Source organism: Lytechinus variegatus, chromosome 16 (assembly GCF_018143015.1).
Source record: "Lytechinus variegatus isolate NC3 chromosome 16, Lvar_3.0, whole genome shotgun sequence".
NCBI lineage: Eukaryota > Metazoa > Echinodermata > Echinoidea > Temnopleuroida > Toxopneustidae > Lytechinus > Lytechinus variegatus.
Genome location: NC_054755.1, coordinates 6,926,973 through 6,945,274, shown reverse-complemented (window position 1 = coordinate 6,945,274; position 18,302 = coordinate 6,926,973). Strand labels below are relative to the sequence as shown.

Genomic DNA, 18,302 nt, shown 5'->3' with positions numbered 1-18,302 from the left:
GACATGAACCTGATTTAAATATCGCAAATCATGCACCATATAAAAAGGGTCTTTACATTGTCATAAATTGTGGAATTCGTAATTCATTGAATAAATGAGACACGATATGTGATATATATAATGTATATATTATATAAATAGTGTACAATCTATTGTACAATATACTGGATTATATGTACGACAAATATAAAATTATCCCGAGTGCAGATTTATTTCACCGAGGCCGAAGGCCGAGGTGAAATAGGCTTGCACGAGGGATAATTTTATATTTGGAGTTCATATAGTCCAGTAATATTGTATGATAGAACGTTCACTATTTATTATAGTAAATAGATCCCTTAATCTAAGACCCCATCATGGATTTTGCCATCCAAAAATCGAAAGTTATATTGTACATATGTACAATATAACTTTTTGAAGGGAGGTCACGTGGTACAAATCCAGCCAATCACAGCTCGTATTTTACTACCACTATTTACTATAATAAGATATAATTATTCCTATTGCTTGATTTCTAATTCTTGATATGAAAAAATCACTTCATGATTAAAATTAAGCTAAACTTTAAAATGTCCTAACTTTCTTATTTTACATCGGATTTTGATGAAATTTTCAGTGTTATGTTTGTTGGAATTTTCTCCTTTTATTCAAATAAACTTTTTGTTGGGCTTGTCCTTTAAAAATCCAATTAAAAAATGTATCTCATAAATAGAAGTTTGAGGAAGAGAGATATGAGCACAGAGGAAGAGAGAAATATAGTAATGGAAAGAAAGGGGGAGAGAGGGGGGCATGAACTCCAAATAGAGAAAATTGAGTGAGGTAGAGAGAAAAAGAGAAAGTGGTGAAGAGGAGAGTGACATGAAGAATATAGAAGACAAAATATTGTCAATACACACCATTTCACTCGAACATTTTCGAAACTCGGTACTACTGAAAAATTTTGTACAACCTCGGCTGCGTCTCAGCGATATGTGATTTGTATGGTATTCAACAAACCAATATTTCGCCAATCAATATCAAATTATCGAATTATAAATTCCGTATACTATAAAACTAAGAAAAGCAAAGATTAATTGGCAACTTTCCTATGCTATCAGATGTTGCTTAATTAGTCCCGTTAATGTTCATTGTGCATCTGAAGAGTTTTCGATATGTTAGAAGGGTCATTTATTGAGGGTTCTTTTTATTTCACCTCACCCCCCCCCCCCCCTCACACAGGTGTTTCTCGGGACATAATTTCATCGATATTGCCTAACTCTAACTCACTAATTCTATCAACCATACCAAACGAACACCCGTTGCTTGATTCTTCACCATGGATCTGAAATGTCCCTTCGCCATAGTCACTATCAATGTCATTGTCTATTTCAATCGTTGGAATACTCCAATCGACTTCACTTGAATTAGTAGGTAAAGGATCAATGGTTTGACGATGCAATTCGTCGTGATTTGCATTATATATACTCGCATCAGATGAGTCGCCATCGTCGTAACTGTTTTCGTGGCTTTCACAGTCTCTCTCAAAATCGTCCGCCCGTATAAATGACGATTCATTTGAGGCTTCGTATGAGCTTCGATGTGGATCAAAGAAATTGTGTCTTTTTGCCAGAACTTGATGGGTAACAGCAGCAAACACTCCAGACAGTTCTTGTGGATATCTTGTCGTTTCACTTCTGGTGAATCTCGAGCCCGGGGCTTCAGCGTGAATCAATGCCTCTGTGACGACACGATTATTTGCATTAATGTGGATACCCTTTCTTTCTGGACATTTTTCTGCAGCTGGGACGAGGTTACGATGATAAATGTGGCGGATCATTGGTTTAGTCAACGTCTCACACGCGCGACTTCCTGCCTCCTGATCATGGGCTGTGACCAAGCGGTCTTTTCTTTGGTTACCTACAACATGTCCTTTGCCTCTGCATAAATATGTGTGTTTTACCACCATCTCGCTAAGAACTACATTATCGTCCGCTTGTAGAATATTTGGATCTGAAAAATGTTTCCGGTCGAATGCTTGCACCAAGTCTTCAGGCCGTGGGGGTATGGGAGGTGGAGGATGATCGGGTCTGATGTCACGTTGTGATAAACGAATGTGACCTAACACAGGGAAGTTTCTGTTGATTTGTCTATGATCGTCATCTTCAAGATCCTCATGAGGCCCTGTCACAGGTTCCGTTACCAGACTGTTGTTGATATCTTGATAAATAACTGATCTTGCCTTGATAGATATTTTTCTGCAGTTTCGTCCACATGGTGAAAGTTTGACTCCGTTAAGGACGACTACCAAAATCAGTCCAACAATAAGAAAGGAAATCGTGAGATTAGATATTAATGGAGATGATCCTCTGACATTGAATGCATCATTATCCCCTTTCGGTAATTCCCCTGTTCCTTTGATTACATCACCTAAAGATGGCACTGTTGGGTCATTTGTAGACATGCTGCCTTGGGTCAACAGTTTAGTCAACGGCAGTTGCCTTGAGGATGTAGTCTTTGGTAGGACATCAAAATGAGATGTCAACGGCGTGGTTACGTTACTCTTAAGTTTCCATGATGGATCACAAGGGAGGAAATTTATCGGAATTGAGGTCAGTCGCTTATTTTTAAAGTTTACACACTTTATGTTCGTGACGTCAGACCTGCCCTGCGGTAAAATAAGGTCTAACGTCGATAAGAAAGAAATGTCCACCATTCGAATGCGATTGTTTGTTATTAGTTTGTGTAACCATTCTACCCTGCAGTCACATTGAATGGGGTTTTGAGACAGACGCAGTTCGAATTCACCAATCCTATTCGGTAGTACATCCCGAGAGAGTGTTTGCAGGGCATTTTTTCGTAGATCAACAAATAACAACCGTCTCCCGCTGAATGTATAAGACCCCATGGAAGAAATTTCGTTTGATCTTGCATTTATTCCTATTAACGAAGGAACGGATCTAAATGCGAACGAATCTAACCGAACAATATAGTTGTTTGATATATCGATGTATTTCATGGATTGAAGGCCTTCAAAGAAAATTTCTTCGATAGATTGAAGATCGCAATATGATAATATCAAGGAACGCAACTCGACTAAACCTTGGAAGATTCCCCTATGTAGGAGAGATTCTATTCGGGTCCTGGAAAGATACAGTATCTCCAGAGAAGTGAGAGTCCAAATGGTGTCAATACCTGGAGTTGTAGAATGGCTACAGTTTGACAGTTCGGTATCTATGCTGGTAAGGTTATTCCTCCCCATGTCAATGAAGACCACGTTGTCGAGGTCAATATTCCAACAGTCAGACAAATAACCAATATTGTTGTTCTGGAGATATAGGTGTGTTAGCATACGAAGTCCGGCGAAGGTGTCTGGCATCAGCGTCACTATTTTGTTGTTGTTAAGGTAGAGGCTACCAAGAGAATCCATTCCCCGAAACGATCTCGGTTCAAGATGATAGATCGCATTGGATTGGAGACTTAATGTTTCCACCGACCTCAAATCAGAGAAATCTCCTTCATGGATGATAGCTATGGAATTATACTGCAATGACAGTTCCTCAAGGCCTTCCAAACGATTGAAGGAATTTTGTATTGTCCTTACATTCGCTGATTGCAAATCGATTCGGGTTAGGCTGGTCATTCCAGAGAATGAACTTGGTTGGAGGCGCCTGAGTTTATTTTTCGAAAGTTGTAGAGTCGCCAGCTTCCCAAGGTCCCTTCCCCAGCCAACCTCTATCGTCTCGATAGAGTTGTTACGGATTCTCAGATCAAAGAGCGATGTCAGGAAACTGAACGAAACATACCTTAATACTTTAAGGTTGTTATTCTGCAGGTCAAGATACTCGAGATTAACCATTCCTTCAGTCCAATTGCTATGTAAGTGCTTAATTTTATTGTTTGAAAGGTTTAAGTATTCTAGGCGCGAAAATGAGCACCAATTTGTGAAATCAATCGAAGAGATTTGGTTTTCGGACAAGTCTATGCGTGAGATATTTTCAGCGCCGTCGCACCATCCTCGAAACAAGGTTTTGATTTTGTTGTGACACAGAAGAATGTTTGTTAAGTCACCGAGTCCAAGGAGCGTTGCGTTGTGCATCGCAGTCAGAAGATTGTTGTTCAAAGACAGTCGGAAAAGGTTTCCGACGTCTCTCCCCCAGGCAGCTTGGAGATACTGAATCGAGTTGTTGTCGAGGGACAGTACCTTCAGAGAAACGGCCCCTTCAAAACTCTCACCCAGGACACTATCAAGATTGTTATTTGCCAAGTTCACGAACGTCACTGAAGAAGGTATCCTTGGTATGCGATTGAGGTTCCTGCCATAGCAGTTTATCGATTCATTGGTCGTAGAGCACCTTCTGAATGAGGCCATGGTAACGTCCGTTACAAGCAACCCCACCAATGTCATTAAAACACTTGCAGATAGCTGATGTATTATATCCATTGTAGCCAAGCTGTGGTTGAAGGGAAAAGCAAAAATCTGCGGAAGAATGACAAGAATTTAAATGAAAATTCTACAGCGTTACGTTACTGTCTGTGCAATGCTTCTGTAAATTACTACATACAGACAATGGTGTATTTCAGATGTGGGTTATGACTACTAGTGGTTGTACGTTTATTTTCAGGAAATATTATGCTTGAAATGTTTGCATATCATTTCATAGTTCAGGAAGATTCAAACTTTGTCGTGACTGATATCCGTACCCGTTGGTGGTTAATTCAGACGTTATCATCCCTTGCGATATATAACACGCTTTTCGATAATCGTCGCTAATAGAATAACTAAGTTTAGGTATTATGCGATAATGATTAACCTACATCAGGCGTAAAATCACTACACAACGTAAATCAACATACTAGGATTTTCAAACGCTACATTTTATTAGAATATTTAACTTACAAGAAGTTCTATATCTCATGTGCTGTTATTTCCAACACCAAAATCCAGTCAATAAGGACATCACCTCCTTTGAATGATATATCGAAGCTGAAACTAAGATATCGGCCTATACAACCTTTCAAAAAGATATGGATTTGTATTTGAGAAGGATCGAAAGAGAAATATGAAGAACGAAGAAAGGCTGTGGTATATAACACTACACGCTATGGTTTTTCCAAACCCATGTCACACTGTTGTTGTAAGTTTTATATTTTCGATTGTCATAAAGTTCAAGCGTCTTGTCTACATTTTTCTCACGGTTTCAGGAGGATAATATTTTCTGGTTTCAAAAACAGGTGGAAAGGATTTGATGATCGAATATTAGCTTTCTTTCTTTTTTTCGATTTTAAACATAATATGTGGTTATCAAAATATAAAGTTACGCAATTGGTTGTTTATCAAACGAAAAAGTACAGTTTTAAATTGTTGGATGACATCACCGTTTACGTGTATATTCTTCATTTCATGCCGAAAACAGAGATGTTTTAGGTAAATTTGGGAACCTTTTTAAAATTGCAGTGTGACTGAAGCCCAATTTGTTAGAACGGGCAAGTGCACTATCACGATAAGTTGACATAAATATATGCGTGTCCTTCCATATCCAGTGATCGAAAGTAAAATTTCACTTTCAATAGTACTTGGGATTTTACCAGATGAAAATACGTGCAACGTGTCCTTAAGTTAACCAATGTTAAAGAATTAATATAGAAAGAGGAATGTAATAAACCAAATCCATTTTTTTATTTTAACATTATTCCATCTTTGTTATGATATTTTTGTATTTACCAATCACATTCCAGTACGAAACTCTTCATATATTGCTTCTTACTTTATATCAAGCATGTTGACACAAAACATATTTATTGCTTTGATAGTAACCTGCAATTAAATATTAGTTTATTTCTGGATGACAATGCACGGGGTAATTTCGAACTCCCCATATGCCTCAAGTGATTCTGGGGCCCGTTGCAGAAAGAGTTGCGTTTAAACGCAAGTCAAAAAATCAATCGCAAGTCCCAAATGCGCGCTGTTGATTGGTTGAATATCAAGTTGCGCATGATTTTTAGAGTTGCGTTTGATTGCAACTCTTTCTGCAACGGGGCCCCTGAAGGAAAATATGAACTTGAGAAGAAGAAGAGTTTTCAAAATGCAGGTCTATTATAAATCCAACTATTTCCTTAAAATAAACTGCGAATCCGTTAGATCTTCTTGCACCTCTCCCATCGCCCTCCCCCCTCGTTCAAAGTACCACGGCGCCGCCCTTAGTTTCTATTCTTTATACATGTATTCTCTTTGATTTATCTCTTTAATCTTGAAGCACTTGACCCGTGTTTGTTCTCCCATTGAGCTGCTATAGACGTATCTCCTTTTGCTTTCGATATTATAAGAATGCTCTTGGATTGATGATCTACAACAAAAATATTTAGAAATTGGTAGCTATCGGATGAAAACTTTAATGAGACGCTGTCATCTCAAATTGAGTTTTTTAAGTTATTAAAGGGATGGTCCGGGCTGAAAATATTTATATCTTTATACATAGAGAAGAATTCTCTGAGCAAAATGCCGAAAATTTCGTCAAAATCGGATAACTAATAATAAAGTTATTGAAGTTTAAAGTTTAGCAATATTTTGTGAAAACAGTTGTCATGAATATTCATTAGGTGTGCTGATGATGTCACATCTCCACTTCCGTTTTCTTATGTTATTACAAGAAACATTTTTTTTTATTCTTTCTTATATGAATAATATGTCTCCCTTATTATGAAATAAGTTGCAGCAAAAAAAAATCTAATACACTAGATCAGTTTTCAATCAAATTTTTCTCGTTCTTGGAGGGAAAAAATTGAATAGACCTTATTTCATATAATAAAATACCAAAGAACAAGTGGAGATGTGACATCATCAGCACACCTAATGAATATTCATGACGACTGTTTTCAAAAAGTATTGCTATAAACTTTAAACTTCAATAACTTTGTTATTTGTTATCCAATTTCGATGAAATTTTTGGCACTTTGCTCAGTGAATTCTACTCTATTTATTAAGCTATACATACTTTCAGCCCGGACCATTCCTTTAATTTGAGAGTTTTAAATATACATGTATTTTACTACCACAATTGTGCTAGTCTCACAAAATAAAGAATGTTAGTCTCTGCGGATTTTCACCTCTTCTCATGCATGTCATGTGTTCTCTTGCATTTTTGCATCTGCCATGTTTACCGTGGTCTCATTTTTACATGGTATACCTTACCCCTATCCAAGCCCTCTGCTAATCCTATGATAATGTGAGTTCCGTGTGAGTTACAATCTTGTGGCAATATCTCTCCCAGTAACGTCATCGGCCCCTTTCGACTTGTAGTCTTCTCTAATAATGACGTCAGAAAGTGTAGATGGTCGTCCTACGCCGTTTGTTTTCCTAGTTTGAGCTTGGTGAACTCCCTTGGATTCCTTCCTCCTGCTGCGGGAAGGTGAACAGTAAAGAACACGCCAGATAGACTGATAAAACTTCTCGTGCGAGAGTGCGTAGAGGAACGGATTGATGAGACTGTTTAGATGGTACAGGCCTTGCGCGACGTGGAACTCGATGATGATGACGGATGGCTCCACATGAGATCCTCCGAAAGAGATCCACATGAACAAAGCGATGACGAATCCTTGTATGAGCGCGAACAGGGCAACCACAAGCACGGATGCGCGTAGCACGGCATGTTTTTGTCTCGTGCGTCTCCTGTTTGTCGAGTCAGATGTGCGTTCTTGAGAAATCCTTTCCTTCCATATAGTATATATTATTCCTGTATAGCAACCGAAGATGATGATTAGGGGAATGGCGTAGATTAAGACAGCTCCAACAGCGATTAGATATTCAGAATTAGGCTCCTTCCACACTTCAAGTACGTTGCCTTCAAATTGAGATCCGAAGTATATTCCTCCAAAACAAAACGAAACTGAAAAAATATATAGAACGATATAGAGAATGGTTATTTTAGAAAGTGTCCACAAAATTCAATTTAGAAGCTTAAATAGGCGTATACGCAAATTCCCATATTATTATCAGGAGAGTAATATGAACGTTACAGAATTTGTTTTCACTTCTCGACTCTCTCGACATACAGTATCTCACATTCTCCCCCCCCCCCCTCTCTCTCTGTCTTAACATTTTCTTTATTTTGTGAATTATATGTTTTATTATATAATAGATAATAATGCAGAGCCCTGTTGAAGACCAGTGATTTTTATTGAACATTTTCATTGTACATATTGTGTAATTTGATACATTTTTGGTATAAAGCTGAACAGGCTACTCCAGATAAAGATTTACAATGTATAGATAATAAAATAAATAAATAAATGTTCAAAATTGTCTGAAGATGTTTCTCAAATAAATTCCAAACTAGAAGCGAGAACATGAAGATGAATAAGCGAAATGGATGACAGGTATGGACTCAATACAGATCTATACAGAGCTCTTTGCAGGTACACGTCAAAATATTAGAAGCATTGGTTGATTTGGGGGAAACCTTCAATTCGACATGTATATTATCTGATTTTTGTGATTCATAAACCAACCTTGTAAATTAATGTCAGGGCGGACTTCGCCTTTAAGAAGTCTAACTTACAAATCCAAACAGCCACGCAAACTCTTCTTGTCGTTCTCTTTGAACGATACTTCTGGGATCGCAAAGGATAGACGATAGCATAGAATCGGTCAACGCTGAGGGCGATCATCATCGCTACGGTTGCCATGGACGTCACCTTAAAAAAAGAAAAGAAAATGGAGAAATTAGAAGATTAAAGTAGGTTAGAGATTAATCCACCCACACTTTGACGAATGGCTACAAATATTTGCAAACCATGAACATTGTTCATTAGGCCTCTAGGAAGATAGACTCGTTATTATCAGTGATGCTGAATAGAGAGATCTGTCATGTTTCTTTCTAAGTAATCATAAATTATTATACTCTAACATTATCATTTGCGATTCTTCGTTCTTAAAATAAGGTGTGCATTGTTTTGATTTTCATACGGTAAATTAAACCAAATCAAAGTCATGGAACCAATCCCGAAGAATGATAAAGTTCATATGTATTCGCCTGTATTATCTTCAATTGTGGAGGACATAGGTCTACCCTGAAGAAGAAGTATTCTTCATAAACCAGCCCAAATTGCGATCATGGCAAAAACTGTCATCATATATTCATAAATGTTATGTAGTTAAGGGGTTCTTTGTCACAAAGATTGTGGTGACTGCCATGGTACCAGAGCTCATTAACTAATCAAAATCAAAATCAAACTTCAAATGGTAGAACATAAAATGGGTTCGCCGTGAGTGCCTGATGGGTAAGAATCTGGGGGAACTGTTAACATGTTTAAGCGCTCGTTCTCTACTTGCCTCACTTGTATATATACTTTTCTATCCATTTATCTGATGCTATTTTCAATTGGTCATTTTGCCCTGTATTTTACAATAAACAAATATATCAGGCTTTGAGAAAGTATAGTGGAATTATTCATCCGAGGTTGATCTGGCAATTACTAAATATAGTAGTTTTGCCAGTCCAACCGAGGATGAATAATTCCCACTATACTTTCGAATAAAACGCCTGATATATTTGTTTTATATCCTACTTTTAATAATTTATAAACAAAATCTATGCGCTGAGCTGGCAAAGTACGGTTACTTGCCTTGAATTACCTACTTTTCTCCGAGCCACCGCGCTCAGCGGAACTCAGATAAGTGCCTGCGCTGATGATGATGATGATGGTGATGATGATGGTTATGGTGATGATGGTGATGGTCATGATGATGATGATGATGGTGATGATGAATGATGATGATGAAGATGATGATGATCAATATGATGATCAAGATGATTATGATGATGATGATGATGAAGATCATGATCATGATGATGATGGGGATGAAGAGGACGATGAAGATGATGATCATGATGATGATGAAGATGATGATCATGATGATCATGATGATGATGAAGATGATTATGATGATGATCAAGATGGTGATTATCAAGATGATGAAGATGATGATGAGCATCATCATGATGTTGATGATGATGGTGAAAATGAATGAATGATGATGACTGTAATAATGATATTGTTGATTATGGTGATTATGACGACAAAGTTAAGGACAATGTTGGTCAGCTTTCCTCATTTGATCTTACCATCTCCATGTAATATACATATTTCTGTGGGTTGTAATATTCCTTCGGTTGGAAAGCCCCGACATAATACTCGTAGCAATTAAGCCCTGCTACAAACAGTAGCACCAGTACATCCGTGACTGCAAGATTCGCAAGGTACATGCTCGGAATCGTCCACATTTCTTTAGTCGCAAGAATGATACCGATTACGAGAACGTTGGCGATAACCCCGAAGATGATGTTGAACAACGTGACGAAAAACATGATGGTGGAAAGAAGAATGGTCAGTTCGCATTCGTCTTCAAGGAAAACGAAGGTGCATGAATGGTTGACTACAGTGTCTGTCGTGTAAGAGTCGTTTAACCCGACAGTCGTTGCCATTCTTGAAGTTACATTTATTGTCAATGTACGATGAGCCTACGTGTGTCCAATCCTGTAGGAAGATGAAATATTTAACTCGTATCATAAGTAGCGATGTCAGTAATCTTAAAATGATTGATGTTTCAATATCGTTTTAAAATCTAAAAGCTTGGTTGATTTAATTTCAAAATTATTTAGGTACTACCGTAACGACTGTAGGTCCTATATATTTATTGAATTATGTTATAGGTCCGATATAAAAAGAAACTAGTGCTGAATTTGATGTGCTTTGTTGAAATTCTGTACAGTCGTTATAAATGTTTGTAAAACATGAAACCACTAACATCCTGACATATCAAGTTGGCAAAGTAGTCACACGAATGTTACCAAAGGTGTTACATAGGCCTATGCAATTTTAGCATTCATCAAAATATAAGTTTTAACCATTGTGTTGTATGATGTAACGCAGAAAAAACATTTGTTTTCTGCTCTTGAAGTGGCAAATGCAGACAGCGACTTTAACACCAAAGTATGTGGGTGCTGCAGTGGCGCGTACTGTAATCCGGAACCTTGTGGATTAGTAGGCATTGATTGTATTTATTTACTTATTATTAGTTTTTTTATTTGTTTAAAAAACAGGGAATAGAAGCCCATTCAACAATGTGTCGGTCTCCCATGGGGCCCTGCACTCTTAAAATAGATTGGTCAAAATGACCAATCAGTTGGTTAATATGTGTCCGACCGATAAAATTGGTCAATATCAACCAAAATTTTGGTCGATTTGAACCAATCATTTGGTTGCTTTTGACCAATTTTATCGGTCGGACACATATTAACCAACATATTGGTCATTTTGACCAATCCGTTTTTAGAGTGTGTGAGAGTGTACATAACATAACAATTAAAACAATTCATTTATAAACAGCATCGTAATAAGAGAGTCATAGATAAATTGGTATGTACACGTGAAGGAATTGTAGTCATGGTTACGGTGTTCTATTGTTACACATATTTATAAAAAAAAAATGAGACCTGGTTCTCCACGATTATCAGGAAATGAAATTAGATCAATAAAAACTCACCTGAAAGTTCAGATCAGATTGAATGCGTTTGTCTATACCCTGAAATCTACACAAATTTCTGTTTTAAACCATCAATATATCTCTGGTTCAGCAATGTTCTTCGTAGAATGTGGATAAACGACACAGCCACACTATCCCGCTATCACGAGAGCAACCTGGACATGATGGTTGATAATCGTCATTTTGCGAATCACTCCCAATTCACAATCGCAGTCCATTAGCCATTAACCAATAGATCTCATCATATTGGACGGGGGAATGAAAAATCTAAACAGACACTGATCTCGTTTATTATTACAAAAAACCGTAATTACACTTATCAGCTTATTAACTCGTCTGACCGGTACCGTTGTATTGTGGTGACATTTATTTTCCTCAAAATTAAGCGGTGGTTGTCAAATTGAACGAATTGTAAGGGGATATTTTCTTTGACAATCCTCATATTAAAGTTCCATTGACAATATGGAGACCACGGTTTTTAATTTGGTAAAGCACATTTCCAATTCTGCCTTATTTGCAAATGCAAATGTATTGATTTACATACGAAGTTGGTTGCGTAAAGTGGCCTTTTCTGCTATTAATCGTTTATGATCCCTTGTGCCATTCTCAGAGTTTCAAGGGAAAATGACTTAGAAAAAAACTTAGATTTAATTATCTGACACTAAAAGACCTATAAAAAACGATAACCACTCCAGATTTCTATACAAATGTTCAGTCCTTCTAAGGATCACCTTTTATTAGACTAGTATCATGTTTTTCATCATGGATGTTCTTCATCTTATCTGGTACAAAATTAGACAACACAACGAGTTATGCCTTGTCATCTGCAATAATTGTAAGTGGAAAATTTTAATTAAAATATATGAGTTCAAGTTGATATAGATTACTTAATTGTGATGATGTTTTTTGGTTAGGGGTCCGACCTGCTGTAAATAGATCGGTGCATGTCTACTTTTATTTGATATGCATGCGCATTTTATTTTCATTGTCTCACCTGCGAAGCAAAGTGAGACTATAGGCGCCGCTTTTCCGGCGGCGACGGCGGCGTCAACATCAAATCTTAACCTGAGGTTAAGTTTTTGAAATGACGTCATAACTTAGAAAGTATATGGACCTAGTTAATAAAACTTGGCCATAAGGTTAATCAAGTATTACTGAACATCCTATTAGAGTCTCATGTCACATGACCAAGGTCAAAGGTCATTTAGGGTCAATGGACTTAGACCATGTTGGAGGAATCAACATCGAAATCTTAACCTGAGGTTAAGTTTTTGAAATGTCATCATAACTTAGAAAATATATGGACCTAGTTCATGAAACTTGGACATAAGGTTAATCAAGTATCACTGAACATCCTGCATGAGTTTCACGTCACATGACCAAGGTCAAAGGTCATTTAGGGTCAATGAACTTTGGCCGAATTGGGGATATCTGTTGAATTCCCATCATAACTTTGAAAGTTTATGGATCTGATTCATGAAACTTGGACATAATAGTAATCAAGCATCACTGAAAATTTTGTGCAAGTTTCAGGTCTCATGATTAAGGTCAAAGGTCATTTAGGGTCAATGAACTTTGGCCGAATCGGGGGTATCTGTTGAATTACCATCATAACTTTGAAAGTTTATTGGTCTAGTTCATTAAACTTGGACATTAGAGTAATCAAGTATCACTGAACATCCTGTGGGCGTTTCAGGTCACATGACCAAGGTCAAAGGTCAATGAACTTCGGCCGAATTGGGTGTATCTGTTGAATTACCATCATAACTTTGAAAGTTTATGGATCTGATTCATGAAACTTGTACATAAGAGTAATCAAGTATCACTGAACATCCTGTGCGAGTTTCAGGTCACATGATCAAGGTCAAAGGTCATGTAAGGTCAATGAACTTTGGCCATGTTGGGGTTTTTTGTTGAATAACCATCATATCTCTGTAAGTTTATTGTCTAGTTCATAAAAAGTGGACATAAGAGTAACCATGTATCACTGAACATCTTGTGCGAGTTAGAGTAGTATTCAAAGTCAGCACTGCTGGCGACGAAAATGAACTCTGCTTTGAAGATAGATATAATTTAAAAGACTAAGAATAACTATTTTTCAAGTATTTTTTTCCAAAGATAAGTTCCGTTACAATCTTGTGGAAATTTCTTTCCCCGTAACATCATCGGCCCGTTTCGACTTGTAGTCTTCTCTAATAATGACGTCATAAAGTGTAGATGGTCGTCCTACGCCGTTTGTTTTCCTAGTTTGAGCTTGGTGAACTTCCTTGGATTTCTTCCTCCTGCTGCGGGAAGGTGAACAGGAAAGAACAAGCCAGATAGACTGATAAAACTTCTCGTGCGAGAGAGCGTACAGGAACGGATTGATGAGACTGTTTAGATGATACAGGCCTTGCGCGACGTGGAACTCAATGATGATGACGGACGGCTCCACATGAGATCCTCCGAAAGAGATCCACACGAACGAAGCGACGAAGAATCCTTGTATGAGCGCGAACAGGGCAACTACAAGCACGGATGCGCGTAGCACGGCGTGCTTTTGTCTCACGCGTCTCCTGCGTGTCGAGTCAGATGTGCGTTCTTGAGAAATCCTTTCCTTCCATATAGTATATATTATTCCTGTGTAGCACCCGAAGATGATTATTAGGGGAATTGCGTATGTTAAGACAGCTCCAAAAGGGATCAGATATTCAGAATTAGGCTTTTTCCACGCTTCAAGAACGTTGTCTTCAAATGGAGATAAGAAGTATATTCCTCCAAAACAAAACGAAACTGCCAAAGAAAAAAAATAGTGAACAACTTTTGTATAATATAGATAAATAGAGTAGTTATTTCAGAATGTGTCAATAAAATTCTGTTTAGAAGTTGAAATAACACCAGGCGTATACGCAAAGTCCCATACCTTTATCAGGCAGAGTAATATGAACGTTCAAAATAGTCTGAAAATGGTTTTCAAACAAATTCTAAACTGGAAGCGAGAACATGAAGATAAAAAAAAACGAATAAATCCCTAGAAATAGCTGCCTGCAGGCAACGTCAAAATATCAAAAGCTTTTTTAAAAAAAGAGATTCTGTTTCTTTGGTTCATTTGGGGAGAACCTGCAATGTGACATGACTTTGTATATTATCTGATTTTATGAAAACAATCATGTTAACATGAGGAGGGCGGACTTCCCTTGAGACGGCCTAACTGGGCCTAACTTACAAATCCAGACAGCCACGCAAACTCTTCTTGCCGTTCTCTTTGAACGATACTTCTGGGATCGCAAAGGATAGACGATAGCAAAGAATCGGTCAACGCTGAGGGCGATCATCATCGCTACGGTTGCCATAGACGTTACCTTCAAATAAAAATGAAAAGGGAGAAATTAGACAATTATATTACATATTATATTATTTAAGTAGGTTAAAGAGTAATCGACTCTTACTTTGAAAACTGGCTACAAATATACAAACGTGTACATTGTTCATTAGGCTTTTGGGAATAACGTACAGACCCGTTATATCAGTGGCGCTGAATAGAGTGATCTTCAAATATTTTTCTAAGTAATTTCAAATTATTATACTCGAATATTTCCATTTATGATTCTTCGTTCTTATGCACTGTAAAGTGCATAATTAATCTCTAATAATGAAGTTCATAAGTATAAATTATATTTCGGGATCATACCAGCCCAACTTGCGATCATGGAAAAAAACTGTCATGATATATTCATAATGGGTTCTTTTTTCAAAGAATTGTGGTGAGTACCATCGCACCAGAATTCATCAACTAATCAAAATCAAGCTTTTAATGGCAGAATATAAAATTGGTTCGCCCCGAGTGCCTGATGGGTAAGAATCTGGAGGATATTTTAACATGTTTAATCGCTTGTTGGTTTTTGTTGATTGTGATGATGATGATGATGGTGGTGGTGGAAATATTGATATTGTTGATGATGGTGATTATGACGACAATGATAAGGACAATGTTAGTCAGCTTTTCTTATTTGATCTTACCATCTCCATGTAATATACAAATTTCTGTGGGTTGTGATATTCCTTCGGTTGGAAAGCCCCATTATAATACTCGTAGCAATTTAACACTGCTATAAACAGTAGCACCATCAGATCGGCGACTGCCAGATTCGCAAGGTACATGCTTGGAATCGTCCACAGTTCTTTAGTCGCAAGAATGATACCGATTACGAGAACGTTGGCGATGACCCCGAAGATAATGTTGAACAACGTGACGAAGAACATGATGAGGGAAAGGAGAATGGTCAGGTCGCATTCGTCTTCAAGTAAAACGAAGGTGCATGAATGGTTGACGACAGTGTCTGTCGTATAAGACTCGTTTAACCAGAGAGTAGTTGCCATCCTTGAAGTTGCATTCATTGAAAATGTGCGATGAGCCTATGTTTGCCCAATCCTGTAAAGATGAAAATTTTAACTCGTATCATAAATAGCGATGTCAGTAATTTTAACTCGTATCATAAATAGCGATGTCAGTATTCCTTTTATTGAAATATATTATAGGTCTGATAAAAAAGGAACTAGTACTGAATTTGATGTTTCATTTACATTCTGTACAGTCGTTATAAGTGTTGGTAAAAACAAAATGCGACCACTAACATCCTGCAATATCAAATTAGTAAAGTCGTCACACGAATGTTACCAAAGGTGTAACATAGGCCTAAGCAATTTTAGCATTCATCAAAATATAAGTTTTAACCATTCTGTTTCATGATGTAACAGAGAAGCATTTGTTTCCTGTTCTTAAAGTGGCAAATGTAGACAGCGACTTTTACACCAAAGGATGTTGGTGCTGCATTGGCACTGTAATCCGGAACATTGGGGTTCAAATTAGGCATTGATTGTAGTCATGGTAACGGTGTTCTATTCTCGTAACATTTATTTCCATCATTTTAAAAAAAAATAGACCTGGGTCTCCACGAATATCATGAAATGAAATTAGATCAATAAAAACTCACCTGAAAGTTCAGAAGCCTGAATGCATTTGTCTATACCTCGAAATCGGCAAAAAATTCTTTGTTAAATCATCAGTATATCTCCGGTTAACCAATGTGTTCTTCAGAATTATGGATAACGATACAGCAACACTACCCCGCTATCAAGAGAGAAACCTAGACATGATGGTTGATAATCGTCATTTTGCGAATCACTCTCAAATCCCAATCGCAGTCCTTTAGCCATTAACCAATAGATCTCATCATATTCGACGGGGGAATGAAAAATCTAAACAGACACTGATCCGTTTTTTATTACAAAAACGTAATTACACTTGACAGCTTGTATGTGATCTGATCGGTACCAATGACGTTGTATTTTCATGATTGTGGTGACATTTCTGTAGATTTCTCTCGACTGAACATTAAGCGGTGGTTGTCAAATGTAGCAAACTGTGAGGGGAGATTTTCTTTGACAATCCTAATATTCAAGTCCTATTGACAATTTTGATATGGAGGCCGCGGCTTTTGGTGAAGTAGATTTCAAATTGTACCTTATTTGCTCATCGAAATGTATTGATTTACATGCGATATTGACTTCTCGAGTGGCATTTTCTGCAATTAATCGTTTATAATTCCTTGTGCCATGCTCAGGGGAGGTTTCAGGGCATATAGGGGCTTGCAAAAATCTTGGAATTTTTAAACAAAAAGGTCTTCAAAAAGAAAATATTAACACTCCAGATTTATTTTGATGTTCAGTCAGTCAACAGAACCCCATTTATTAGACTCATTATTATTATGAATTTCGTCATGGATATTTTCTATGTTATATGGTGCAGAAGTAGACAACACGAAAAGTTACCTTTTGGTATCTGCAAATATTGTAGGTGGAAAAATCTTGATAGATATGTGAGTTCAAGCCAATCTCTATACTTAAGTGTGACGTGCTGTTGTATGGGTCCAGACACTGAAAATGGACCCATTTATGTCGCTGTTTCCATTCTACATAGTCATTTCTATATTCTATTGCCAATCTATTAAAAAAAGAAACACAACTCCAATGCCTATTCCGAGTCAAAATACAAAATAAGTGACAGCATACAACATTGAATAAATCTGCTTCGAAGATATTAAGAATAATTCGAAGGAATAAATTGATTATTTATAAGTAAGCTTGACAAGGCAAATGTATAAGTTTATTCTTCTCGGGCACACTCTCACTTATTCCTCGATATGTAAAGGGATTCAAGCACCTGCTATTTTACGACACTTTTTAAAAGTGGTGTTCAGTGGTGCTCATAGGTGATTAGAACCTTTTTTGAGGTCGTACCTGACGTGCTAAGTCGTACTTTCAAGCAGTAACTTTCATTGTCATACATTTGATACAAGTAATAATGAAAGATTCTTATTGGCATCCCGCGTATACACAAAGCAAACCAAAATCACTGTTCCCACCTTCACTATCAAATGAAACAGCATGATACCGGTCGTCCAACAGGGCCCTTGGAACGATTTATTGACTAGGGGTGCTAATGTCAATTTGACAAGCAAAAAAGGGTTTCTGTAAAAAAAAATGTAGGTCATTTTGCCCGGGGGGGCCACTTCCATTTACGAGTGGATACCATGCGCGACCATGGGGTCTCGAAAAGGTCTTAGAAACAAAACGATACTCTTGGCAAATATTCCCTGAAATGAACCCCTAAACAAGTACAGGAATGTTTTATTGTTACGGGTCCTTTGGTTGTCGGCTTTACCTTATTTGGTTTAGTACGACCCCACCTTCTACACCTCGCGCAAATCGGACTCTAACACGTAGTGCTGGGGCAAAAAGG

At 37.4% G+C, this 18,302-nt stretch overlaps 3 protein-coding genes across 3 annotated transcripts; all 3 read right to left on the bottom strand.

The window, feature by feature from the left end:
- Positions 1–644: 644 nt before the first annotated feature.
- LOC121429474 (probable leucine-rich repeat receptor-like protein kinase At1g35710) lies at positions 645–5,077 on the bottom strand. The gene is made up of 2 exons (XM_041626493.1): positions 4,877–5,077; positions 645–4,456 (listed from the first exon to the last, which is right to left on the bottom strand). The coding sequence occupies exon 2, from the start codon at positions 4,418–4,420 to the stop codon at positions 1,211–1,213; it is 3,210 nt and encodes a 1,069-aa protein (XP_041482427.1). The 5' UTR covers positions 4,421–4,456; positions 4,877–5,077; the 3' UTR covers positions 645–1,210.
- A 1,925-nt stretch (positions 5,078–7,002) lies between these two features.
- Positions 7,003–10,565, bottom strand: LOC121429475 (kiSS-1 receptor-like). Its single transcript, XM_041626494.1, has 3 exons — positions 10,101–10,565; positions 8,535–8,670; positions 7,003–7,862 (listed from the first exon to the last, which is right to left on the bottom strand). Exons 1-3 carry the CDS (start codon positions 10,458–10,460, stop codon positions 7,219–7,221), a joined length of 1,140 nt encoding a protein of 379 aa, XP_041482428.1. The 5' UTR covers positions 10,461–10,565; the 3' UTR covers positions 7,003–7,218.
- Positions 10,566–13,527: 2,962 nt separating this feature from the next.
- Positions 13,528–15,898, bottom strand: LOC121429473 (somatostatin receptor type 5-like). Its single transcript, XM_041626492.1, has 3 exons — positions 15,521–15,898; positions 14,727–14,862; positions 13,528–14,293 (listed from the first exon to the last, which is right to left on the bottom strand). The coding sequence occupies exons 1-3, from the start codon at positions 15,896–15,898 to the stop codon at positions 13,650–13,652; spliced, it is 1,158 nt and encodes a 385-aa protein (XP_041482426.1). The 3' UTR covers positions 13,528–13,649.
- Positions 15,899–18,302: the final 2,404 nt, after the last annotated feature.

Excerpts from the sequence above, each read along its gene's own strand:
- LOC121429474 (XM_041626493.1), bottom strand. The coding sequence starts at position 4,420 with ATGGATATAATACATCAGCTATCTGCAAGTGTTTTAATGACATTGGTG.
- LOC121429475 (XM_041626494.1), bottom strand. The coding sequence starts at position 10,460 with ATGGCAACGACTGTCGGGTTAAACGACTCTTACACGACAGACACTGTA. Across the intron at positions 8,671-10,100 it reads ATGTATATTACATGGAGATG|GTGACGTCCATGGCAACCGT; the intron begins GTAAGATCAAAT and ends TCTTTTTTTAAG. Across the intron at positions 7,863-8,534 it reads TTGCGTGGCTGTTTGGATTT|TTTCGTTTTGTTTTGGAGGA; the intron begins GTAAGTTAGACT and ends ATATTTTTTCAG.
- LOC121429473 (XM_041626492.1), bottom strand. The coding sequence starts at position 15,898 with ATGAATGCAACTTCAAGGATGGCAACTACTCTCTGGTTAAACGAGTCT. Across the intron at positions 14,863-15,520 it reads TTGTATATTACATGGAGATG|GTAACGTCTATGGCAACCGT; the intron begins GTAAGATCAAAT and ends TTTTATTTGAAG. Across the intron at positions 14,294-14,726 it reads TTGCGTGGCTGTCTGGATTT|TTTCGTTTTGTTTTGGAGGA; the intron begins GTAAGTTAGGCC and ends TTTCTTTGGCAG.